This window comes from Hemicordylus capensis, chromosome 7 (genome assembly GCF_027244095.1).
Source record: "Hemicordylus capensis ecotype Gifberg chromosome 7, rHemCap1.1.pri, whole genome shotgun sequence".
Lineage (NCBI taxonomy): Eukaryota > Metazoa > Chordata > Lepidosauria > Squamata > Cordylidae > Hemicordylus > Hemicordylus capensis.
Window position 1 is genome coordinate 18,570,765 of NC_069663.1, and position 11,931 is coordinate 18,582,695.

Consider the following 11,931-nt stretch of genomic DNA (forward strand, 5'->3'; position numbering starts at 1 on the left):
GAACAGCGTTTTGGGTTTTTCCTAGCAAAAATAATTTTTCTAGTGAAAAGCTAGTGAAAATCATTTGCTTTTCACCTCAATTTCACAACTTTTTCCTAATCCAGACAAACTTCCCCCCATATAGTCCACAGAAGAGGATTCACTGGAGATACCTCTGCTCCTTACCTGGCCTGCAAAAAGAACCAGTAACTGCCTCTACAATTCTTATTTTAATAAAAAATATACATTTGAAGACTCGGCAGAAAACAGATGCAGAACAGCATCTCTAAACAAATGCTTGGCCCTTGGGAAGTTGGGGCCCAATCTGGGAGGGGGGGCGGGGTAGAGAGTCCTGTCTCTTGAAGTGGCAAGGAAACCACCTTGAACCTATAGCACTGGAGCAATGCATGCCAAAAGCTTCTGCTGCCTCTATTTCTTCTGTTTCGGAGGAGGCCTGGAAGGGAAGAGGGGAGAGCATTGCTTAAAAGATTTGGAGTAATGCAGGGTTGTATCAATCCTAGTTTTGCAGGACACAATTTTGCATCTGGTACACAATTCAGCATATTCAGACTGGACTTCCGTTGGGTGTTACTCATTGGTGGTCTCCTTGCAGGTGGAACATAGGAAGCTGCCTTATACCGAGTCAGACCATTTGTCCATCTTGCTCAGAACTGTCTATTCTGACTGGCAGTAACTTGTCCAAGGTTTCAGACAGGAGTCTCAGCCATACCGGGAGAGGGAGATACCAGGGATTGAACCTGGGGCCTTCGGCATGCAAAGCAGATGCTCTACCACGGACCTATGGCCCCATCCCTGCTTGAAATAGACCTCAAACATTTACATGGAGAGAATAAATACTAGAAAAGACTCCCATCATCTCAGAGGCTCAACAGCACACTGCAGGATCCTGCAACTAGCTGAGAACTGTAAGACAGTGGACAAAGTTCTCATAATTCCAATAAAAGAGAGACCAACGTTCTCCTTATTGTGGAGGAACAGGAACCTACTCAAATTAAGAAATTGATTATGATAGCTTTCCCAAAATATGGTTAATTGCTGTTGCTGGGGACTGGTGCAAGGCGTAGCTATTCCCACCCTGCAAAATAGTGGGGCAAATATAGTAGAACTTTTGCACCGTCCTTTGAAGATGCTGCTAGAGTCAAGATAATGCCAGCAAACAGTCTCTGTGCACCAAGCAAGGGAGGAAACCAACTTTGACTTACAGCAATAATTATTTTGGCCATACCTGTAGATGCCCACCACCACGGCGTGATCCCGCTCATAGGGCTCCAAAGTCAACTGTTCCTGGGGTTTCATGTTCTCCTGCTGCATTTTCTTCACCTCAGATGCAAAGACTGCCTCGGGCACTGCTGTGGAGTCAATGCAGTTGGCCTGGAGAAGGAAGGAGGTGAGGATTGCCAGCCAGTCCCAAACACGAAACCCCTGGCTTGCTCGAGTGGGACAACAGCTCATCATTCCCAAGCGTCCCCAAAACCGCAACACACAGGCCAAGATTAGGGACTTACAGTACTGACAGGGACAGTTTTCTACTGGAAGACATTGGAAAACAAAAAAAAATCCAAAAATCTACATTGGATTACGAGGAGTGAACAGTTTTAGGGTCTGTCTCAGAAGCTAATCCATGGGGCAATTTTAGCAAGCTTGGCTCCTTATCAGAGGCTGTAGCTGCTTATCAGAGCTGCCATGAGAAACTTCAAGCCTTGAATTGCATCTCATTAAGCACCATTACATACTCTCATACTGACATACAAGCTAAGAAACTGCACTAACCTGCTTTGTTTAAAATCATGTATAAAGGGACAGCCTGCTACCTAATGGTGCAGCAGGGAAATGACGTTCCTAGCAAGCCAGAGGTTGCCGATTCGAATCCCCGCTGGTACTATATCGGGTTGCGATATAGGAAGATACTGACAGGAATCAGCTCATACTGCATGGGAGATGGCAATGGCAAACCCCTCCTGTATTCTACCAAAGACAACCACAGGGCTCTGTGTTCGCCAGGAGTCGGCACTGACTCAACGGCACACTTTACCTGCTTAGAATGCCAGTTGGATCTCACACTGGACCACTGCCCAGGTGCCACAGATTCCTGTCAGAGCACATCCCCTACTGCCCAATAGAATCCCCAATAGTTTTGGCTTAGGGCAATGGATCCCAACCAGGATTCCTCCAGATGCTGTTGAAGTACAACTCCCAGTCCCAACATCCCTAGCTATAATGTGTAGTGGTTGGGGGAGCTGGGAGTTGCAGTTCAGCAACATTGGGAGGAACCCTGGTTGGGGACAGCTGGCTTACAGGGACCTAAGAAGCCTTATGTCTCTGTCTCCGCTTGGATTAAAATACCATCTACTTCATCTTCCATCTGTGTGTGTTTCTCCGTCTTGGCACCAGGAAGGGACTGTGCCCCTGGACACATCTACACATAGCCATGGCTCACAACAATACCCTGGTAACTGAGCAAAGAGGCACCTTCCAAAGTGGTGATACTGGTATATTTTGCACGAGGACAGCAAGTGTCCATACCCAGTCATGCATCCCTCCAAGGGCTGTTGCTGGTGTCTACCTTACGTTTATTTTCAGATTGTGAGCCCTTTTGAGATAGGGAACCAATTTATAGAGATTCCTTTCTGAGCTCAAGCTGATCTGCTAACTGAGCAAAGAGGCACCCTTTAAAAAGTGGTGATTCTCTTTATCTAGCAGGGGGTGAGCAACTGGCCCTATCTAGCCCCAGCACAACATCCCTCCAGTGGCTGTTGCTGGTGTCTGTCTTCTGGTTCTTTTTAGATCGTGAGCCCTTTGGGGACAGGGAGCCATTTTATTCATTTATATCTCTGTAAACTGCTTTGGGAACTTTTGTTGAAAAGAGGTATATATTCATTGTTGTCATTGTCTGGCTTAGAACTGCCAGTCAAACTGAGCAATACACCTGCTAACTTGGCAAAGAGGCACCTTTGAACGTGGTGATTCTCTTTATTTAGCAGGGGGAGAGTAACTGGCCCTATCCAACCCCAGCATAGTAACTCCAGTGACTGTTGCTGGTGTCTGACATGCTTCTTTTTAGATTGTGAGCCCTTTGGGGACAGGAGCCATCTTATTTATTTGTTATTTCTCTTTGTAAACCACCCTGAGCCATTTTTGGAAGGGTGGTATAGAAATCGAATAAATGAATGAATACCTTGATGGAGATGACAAAATGGCCACCATTCTTCAAGAAGTTGTGTGCGTTCAGTGCCACGATACGTGACTGGTCAGGCTGAGCCACATCGGCAAAGATCACGTCCACCATTCCTACAAAGAGGGGTACAGGAGACACCAATATTTGGAGGTGCTTCTGCCAGTCTTGTCCCCTCCTTCCTCGTCACAAAATAAATACAACAGGCCTAGAGCTTCCAAACTTTGTCCCTGACCCTGTGCTGTGGAGATGGCACAACAGCTCTAGAGAGGCAGCATCTCTAGAGCGGGTCCAGATTTATTTAGGGCAGTTGCTGAAGATCAAACCAAATGAATTGCGGTATGACTATCTGGAATTTTAATTCATTTTAAACATGTATATCCCACCTTCTTGCGGAAGTCTCAAGGCAAACAAAATCAAACACCCAGTACAACAAAGAACCGCTAATAAATCATACTTGATAAAGATGTTAAAATATCCAATTTAACAGAGTGAAGAGAGAAACTAGAATCACCTAAGTAGCACCAAGTACCATTAGAGGCCCAAGTTAATGGATTTTGCCAGGCACTTAAAAGAACAGCAGTGAAGGTGCCAGATGAACATGCTTAGAGGGAATTCCATAATCTGGTGTCACCACCAAAAAGCCCCCCTTAACTCATGAAGCAAAAGTGAAGCCACATGAATTCCTTGGACAGCATCCAGATTATTTAGTCATGACTAAGCACTATTGAAACTAGTGAGACAAGTTAGTCAGGACTAACTTAGTCTGGATTCTATCCCTTATGTTGTACAGATCCCAGCATCAATCACTAGCAGCTTCAAGATCCATATGCAAGGCTCCCGTGTATGGCTCTGATAAGTCCTTCGTCTCAAGACAACAGAGACAGACACTGCTCAAGGGAATAGTCTGGTCATTCAGGATTCAGACATTTGCTGAGGTAGGGTGAGAGCAGCAGCCGCGCTGACTTATTTGTATTGGTGTGCAGCCAACTGATACACCTTACCAATCAACATGCGGTATTTGTGTGGATGCCGTGCGTCCTCAATCACAGGGATAATGTTGGTCCGTTTCTTCGCTACATTAATGAGATCACGGCCTGAGCGATGGGAGAACTCCACAGCATACACAAGCCCCTCCTGAGGGACCAGAAACAGCAAGTCTTGAGAACACAGTGGCTGGCACAGCCCATAGCAAGAAGCAGCATTCACAAGGATCTTCAGCTTTGGATCTCTGATATGTGTTCCCTGATGACATTTGAGCTAGTCCCCCCCCCCACACACACACACACATGGTATGGCAATGAAGAGGAGTTCTTAGCAATCTGGTTCAATTTTAATGAACTGTTTGGGGTTTAATGAGAAAAATCTTTGGAAGGCTCCCTCTCACCCAAGTATACTATGTAAATGATTAATTCCCACCCCCATTTGCATTTTCTTTTCCTAGCCCCTTTAGCCTTTTTATTCAACATAATTATGTATATTACCTTTTGTTATTGTCCATTTAGTTTCTGTAAAGTAAGGTGTCTGCAAACTGGTTTTTAAATTTTTACCTATGTTATTGTATTGTACTGCATTGCTTTTTGCTGTAGTATTTATTTGGTTGTTGACCATAAATAAATGAGTTTAGTAAAACTTTCTGCAGTACGCAAGCTCCTCTCATTGAGACTCACTGGCCTTGATCACACAAGTCCATCCCTGGAGAAACACACTAGCAGGGCCCAGAGAGCCTTAAGGTCCGTAAGAACATAACAGCCCTGCTGGATCAGGCCCAAGAAGGCCCATCTAGTCCAGCATCCTGTTTCACACAGTGGCCCACTAGATGCCGCTGAGAACCTACAGGCATCCTGCCTCTGAGGCTGGAGGTGGCCTATAGCCCTCAGACTAGTAGCCGTTGAGTCTCCTCCATGAAGTTATCCAAACCACTCTTAAAGCCATCCAGGTTGTTGGCTGTCACCACATCTCGTGGCAGAGAATTCCATAAGTTGATCATGCGTTGTGTGAAAAAGTACTTCCATTTGTTGGTCCTAAATTTCCTGGTTCTCAATTTCATGGGATGACCCCTGGTTCTAGTGTTATGTCAAAGGGAGAAGAATTTCTCTCTATACACTTTCTCCACACCATGCATGATTTTATAGACCTCATCCCATGTCTCCCCAGTCTTTTTTCTAAACTAAATAGCCCCAGGTGTTGTAGTCTTGCCTCATAAGGAAGGTGCTCTAGGCCCCTGATCATCTTGGTTGCCCTCTTCTGCACCTTTTCCAGTTCTACAATATCCTCCTTCAGATGCGGTGACCAGAATTGTACGCAGTACTCCAGGTGTGGCCACACCATAGTTTTGCATAAGGGCATTATAATGTTAGAAGTTTTATTTTCAATCCCTTTCCTAATGATCCCTGCCGCACATTGAGTTGACACTTTCAATAAGCTGTCCACCACGACCCCAAGATCCCTCTCCTGGTCAGTCACCGACAGCTCAGATCACATCAGCGTATACTTGAAGTTGGGGTTTTTCGTCCCAATGTGCATCACTTTACACTTGCCAACACTGAACTGCATTTGCCACTTTGTTGCCCACTCCCCCAGTTTGGAGAGATCCTTTTGGAGCTCCTCACAATCAGTTTTGGGTTTCACTACCTGAAAGAGTTTGGTATCACCTGCAAATTTGGCCACCTAGCGGCTTACCCCTGCTTCTAGATCATTTATGAATAAATTAAAAAGCACCGGTCCGAGTACAGATCCCTGGGGGGCCCCACTTTTTACTTCCCTCCATCGTGAGAACTCCCCATTTATACCTACCCTCTGTTTCCTGTCCTTCAACCAGTTAGCAATCCACACATGTACTTGTCCCCTTATCCCATGACTGCTAAGTTTGCTCAAGATTCCATTTGACAACAATTCCAGTTTCTGGCACCTTAGCAGCAACTTACTGGTCCAACTATATCAGAGACATGAGAGACTGTCGTGCCCGAGGCTGCTCCCAGGTACAGCACTTTGGCGCCTGGTTTGATATGGATCTGGTCAATGCCTCCTAGGATGGCGGCCGCCAGCTTGGAGCGGAAAGGATTCCAGGCACGGTATTCCACTTTTAGTTCACCATCCTGCAAGGAAGAGACAAACATATCCTAGACATTAGCCCAGGGCATGACAAATCTCTAGCACCCAGGAGAACAAAAACTGAACTGTGGCACCTAGACTAGGATATTCACAGAGCTATTGAATACGATCTTTATTTGTCCCAGGCAGCCTTGTTTCTGTTCTAAGTACGTTACTTGTAAAGAGGATAAAGAGAAGCCCATATACCCTCCCCCAATTATGTCCATCAATAAATCTGGTAGTTTCACCAAGGGTCTATTGCCAGGCTCCTAAATTTTCAGGCTGGCTCCTAGATCCAGATAATTTGTTCATGCCTGCATCAGCCTTATCCACACATTGTGTTCAACATACATAAAATCTACACACACAACTGCACACACGTTATGTTCAACAGTATACTTGATCCATATTCTGTATTTTCAAGGGGTCCAGCCCCTGTACTGACTTAAAATGGTCATTTACACAACATACACAGTCATACAGACAACAGTACATGTGAACCATCCTTAAATGGTTCTAGTCATGCTAATCATATGCTAGTCATAACTTATACAGCCCTAAATGGCATAGGCCCCGGGGTATCTAAGAAAACATCTTCTTCATTATGAGCCCCACCGCCCATTGAGGTCATTCAGAGAGATCCGTCTCCAGTTGTCACCGGATCGGCTGGTGGCCACACGGAGACGGGCTTTCTCAGTTGCTGCCCCAAGACTGTGGAATGCGCTCCTTACTGAGATATGATCCTCCCCATCTCTGACAATTTTTAGAAAGCATTTGAAAACCCACCTCTTCACACAAGCTTTTTCAGTTCTTTAAAATGTTAAGGTTTTAATTTGTGGGTGATTTTTAAATTGTTAAATTGTTTTAAGTTTTTGTATGTATTTTAACTAGTTTTATGCTATTGTTAACTGCCCAGAGACGAACGTCTCCAGACCACTACCTCTGGAACATGATACCCCAATTTGTATCTGCCCTTTCCGCATCATTTATTTATGGAAACTGCTTTGGGAACTTTTGTTGAATATATAAATATTCAACATATAAATATTGGTCTATATATATATTGACTAACTTTATTTATTTATTTATTTATTTATTTGCCCTTTATTTATTTAATTATACTGCCCTTCCAAAAATGGCTCAGGGCAGGTTACATCAAAATTAAAAAAAAAAAATTAAAATCAAAACTAAATCATTTAAACATCAAAATAATTTAAAACCAACATTAAAATAATTTAAAACCATAAATCTAATTAAAAGCATCTTCAGTGCCTTTTAAAAAGTTGCCAGAGATGAGGAGGCTCTTATTTCAACAGGGAGCACATTCTAGAGACCAGGAACAGCAGCAGAGAAGGCCCATTCCCAGGTTGCTGCCAAACCAGTTCGTGGCAACTGCAGATGAACCTTTCCAGATTATCTTAATAGGTGGTGGGGCTCATGGTGGTGATGTCATTCTCTTAATATACCAATATACTAACATACCAATATTATTTATATACCAATATTGGTATATAAATATTGGTCGTACTCGTATTCCACATTTGCGGGCGAGTCTCCCTTGTGCTTCTCCAAGGCATCATCCACTACCCACCTCCACAGAAATCCTCTTTTCTCCATATACAGATTCGCCAGGAACCAGGTTCCGTGTCACTAGGGCATCTTCCTTTCCTCTGCAGATGAAGACACCTAATCAAATGAGAGATCAGAATCCGACTTAATATAGAAGAGGGGCTTTGTATCAGCAAAGAGAAAATGGTGCTGAAAAATGGAAAAAACTGGGAGACTACCCATACTGCTTAGGCTACTTCTAGATAGCAGCTAGCTAAAAATTTCTGCTACATTCGCTAATTGAATTGCAACGTTTAATCAACTAAAAGGGTGCCCTGGATTGATCAGGCAACTGGTTTTTTTTAAAGTTGATGATTTTTAATTCAAGTACATATAAAACTGTAGACGACAAGTGGCATCTGAAGAGAATTGTTTCCCCTTTTCTTTCAGAAAGGAAGACCTCTCCTAGACAATGCGTGCTATAACATATATGTGTGCACCTTCTGATAAAGGAAGTCTTTCTGCAGAGCTATACCCATGTGCAAATATCAGCAATGGAGAAACTGTGGTCAATTAACTGGGAGAAAGCTCTACTTTCCTGGAATTGAATTCCTATGTAGATATAGGAAAGCTCTAGGCCAGCAAAGTATTATGGGATGCTAGAACTGATGCTAGAATCAGCACTGGACAAGCGTTTTATGAATATAGTGAGAAAGCAGTACAAACCCACAACATAGGAAGCTGCCATATACCGAGTCAGACCATTGGTCTATCTAGCTCAGTATTGTCTACACAGACTGGCAGTGGCTTCTCCAAGGTTGCAGGAAGGAGTCTCTCTCAGCCCTATCTTGGAGAAGACAGAGAGGGAACTCGAAACCTTCAGCTCTTCCCAGAGTGGCTACATCCCCTAAAGGGAATATCTTACAGTGCTCACATTTCTAGTCTCCCTTTCATATGCAACCAGGGTGGACCCTGCTTAGCTAAGGGGACAAGTCATGCTTGCTACCACAAGACCAGCTCATATGCCCATTCCCACCATTCTCTGCTGCAAAATGCAAAGGGAACTTGACTTTTCACTACCCCACTGGCAGGGCTCTTTGCTTCATCAGCATGCAGCTCCTTTCCTGAAGAATACTTTAGAATGTACTTGCTTCTGTTTCACGTCAAACATAGAGCTGTGCCCAGGACTGCTAACAGCTGCACTACACACAGATCTTATGAAATCCTGGCCAGGGTGCTGGAATTCCTACAAAAATTACTTTCCTATTCATTGTCTCAAGTTATCACCCACACACACAAAAGGCTATACGAAATTAACAGGAGCAGATAGTGTTTCAAGCATTCAGTTGTTGAACCCGTTATGAGACTATATTCACGAGACAGCAAATGTTCAATTTATCTTTGCTTTCTACCATCCAGCAAAAGTCAGGGATTTGAGGATGTTCTGGTGATCAGTTTATCAGTGGATTCCTTCCAAAGGCCAGCGAATGAAGTTGCTGTAACCACTCTCAGCATACAGAATGAAACTGTAACCACTCTCAGCATACTCAGGAACCTAACCCCAAATTAATTTTCTGGCACGACCTACAGGTCATAACAACTTGCTTTCCAAAGATGCTCCATATATTGTACCTTTCCTTTGTCCTACACCAGATGAAGTGGGTGGAAACAAACCTTCTCTGGTGCTCTGGACACACCGCTGCCTTCCCTCCCCCCATTAGAGCAGAAGAGCCCCTCTCTATTATGATAGTTCACAAGCAGAATTAAGTGTCTTCTTTAAACTAGGCCCACTACAGGATATACAGTGCAAGTCTTACCTTCATGCCTGTGGGGCTCAACTGTAACCTTTTTGCCGCCTCTGAAGCCACCTCGTCCTCCTCCTCGCCCACCACCTCCTCGCCCGCCACGGAAGCCGCCGCCGCCACCACCTCTTCCTCCTCCTCCTCGCCCACCTCGAAAGCCTCCTCCACCGCCAGGAGATCTAAATCCACCTCCTACAGGTGAAAGAAACAAAAAAACACAAAGTACAGGATACCACAAATCCTATATTGCCTTGGTAATCGAGCCAGAGTTCTTGGACTTACGCAATTTTATACAGAAGGGAGCCTCACTGGGCAGGATCCAGACTAATCATGACTAGGTGCCATTGAAATTGATTAACCATGATTTACTTGTCTTATTTATTTCAATGGTGCTTAGCCATGACTAACTTAGCCTAGATGCTGTCTACTGTTTTCTATGAGTCTTAGTCTTACCTCCTAAGCGTTCTTCATTTCAGCAGTCTAAAGAGGTGGGGTGGAAGATGTGCAAGGGAGAATTATTTGTCATTTCTGCTGTTAAACAAACAACTGGGAATTAGAAACCCTAACAACCAACCCAGAGAGCTCCAAGTCTGTGACCACCTAGGTAATCCACTAACCCAGTATTAGGGTTGCCTAGTTGCCCACTCTCCAGTACTAGCCTGGAGTCTCCAGGAATCCATATCAAATTCCAGGTGACTATTGAAAGCAATCCTTGAAATGTTAATCCCCTGCTAGCTGAGCAAAGAGGCATCTTTTAAAAGTGGTGATTCTCTTTATTTAGCAGGGGGAGAACAACTGGCCCAATCCATCCCCAGCACAGCATCCCTCCAGTGGCTGTTTCTTTTCAGACTGTGAGCCCTTTGGGGATGGAGAGCATATCTCTCTCTGTGTGTGTAAACTGCTTTGGAAGCTTTAGTTGTTTCCAATTGCTGTTTACAATACAGCAATATTTGCTGTATTGTATTGATGGCTTGATATTGTGAAAACCATGAGAAAAAAGAATCTAGAAGAAGAATCATAAAGTTGGCATTCCTAACAAACGTGCCATCCTAGTACTCCCTATACTCACAGCTTCATCCTGACTTCATCACATACTCCAAGTGAACATATAGGTCCTGAGATGGAACATAGGAAGCTGCCTTCTACAGAGTCAGATGATTGGTCCATCTTCCTTAGCACCAGGCCTGCTCAACTTTGGCCCCCCAGCTGGTTTTGGACTACAACTCCCACAATCCCCAGCCACAGTAGCCAATAGCCAGAGATTATGGGAGTTGTAGACCAACATCTGCAGGAAGGCCAAAGTTAACCAGGTCTGGTCTTTACAGACTGGCAGCGGCTTCTCCAAGGGTACAGGCAGGAGTCTTTCTCAGCCCTGTCTTGGAGATGCCAGGAAGGAAACTTGGAACCTTTTGCAAACCGGCAGGTGCTCTCCCCAGAGTGGTCCCACCCCCTGAGGGATCTTAGTCTCCCATTCAAATGTAAACCAGGGCAGACCCTGCTTAGCAAGGGGGACAACTCATGCTTGATGGCACAAGAGCAGGACATGCCATCAGGCCCATAAACATATCCCAGAGCACCTGGCCTGTTCCCAAGCATGCAGCGTGCAGATCCCAACTAGAAGCGGCAACGTGAGAATACACAAACCAAAGCAGGCACCCGCTGGGGGAAAGGATGAGAGAGCCGCTCACCTCGACCTCCTCGAAAGCCTCCACGTCCTCCACGATCCCCAAAGCCACCACGTCCTCCACGGGGACTGAATCCTGTAGAGACGGATACACAGCCCAAATGGTGAAGAGGGTCACTAACTCTTCAGGCAGCCACGTGTCCGAGCGCTCTCAACCTCCCCAATCCCCACGACCTTGCCTCGACACGCGGCTACCAGAGAAGATGCAAAGGAAACCACGCCACGGCCTCCCGAGGTACTTTTCCCTCCCCGCCTTCCCTCCCTTACCGGGCCGCATAGCTGGAGCGGACTGGAGAGACTCCTTTGCCCACGCGCCTAAAATTCGACAAGTGTGTGTGGAGTCCAAGCAAAGAACCACGCGCCGGAAGCCGCAGGCGCACCGGAATTACGTGAGGTGGGGGGGAAGGGCAGTTGCGCGCGAAGGTTTCTGGGAAATGGAGTCTGTTGCTAAAGAGCGCTTGAAAAGCGCTCCGGGCGTTCCTACTGCTTGGGGTTGTTTTCTTTGTTTCTGCTCTGCTGGCGGAGTGCTGAAGAAGGGATAGGGAGGACTCCGCTCCACTTGGCTTTTAGAGGTGCAGCTGTGTCATCTGCATGTTGGCTTTCCACATTAACAAAAACAACAACGGAAAGAA

At 45.3% G+C, this 11,931-nt stretch overlaps 1 protein-coding gene across 1 annotated transcript; it reads right to left on the reverse strand.

Annotated features, from left to right (window-relative positions):
- Positions 1-190: 190 nt before the first annotated feature.
- Positions 191-11,715, reverse strand: FBL (fibrillarin). The gene is made up of 9 exons (XM_053267208.1): positions 11,567-11,715; positions 11,304-11,375; positions 9,631-9,807; positions 7,857-7,951; positions 6,100-6,270; positions 4,177-4,309; positions 3,176-3,288; positions 1,226-1,371; positions 191-433 (listed from the first exon to the last, which is right to left on the reverse strand). The coding sequence occupies exons 1-9, from the start codon at positions 11,574-11,576 to the stop codon at positions 409-411; spliced, it is 942 nt and encodes a 313-aa protein (XP_053123183.1). The 5' UTR covers positions 11,577-11,715; the 3' UTR covers positions 191-408.
- Between the last annotated feature and the right edge of the window lie 216 nt (positions 11,716-11,931).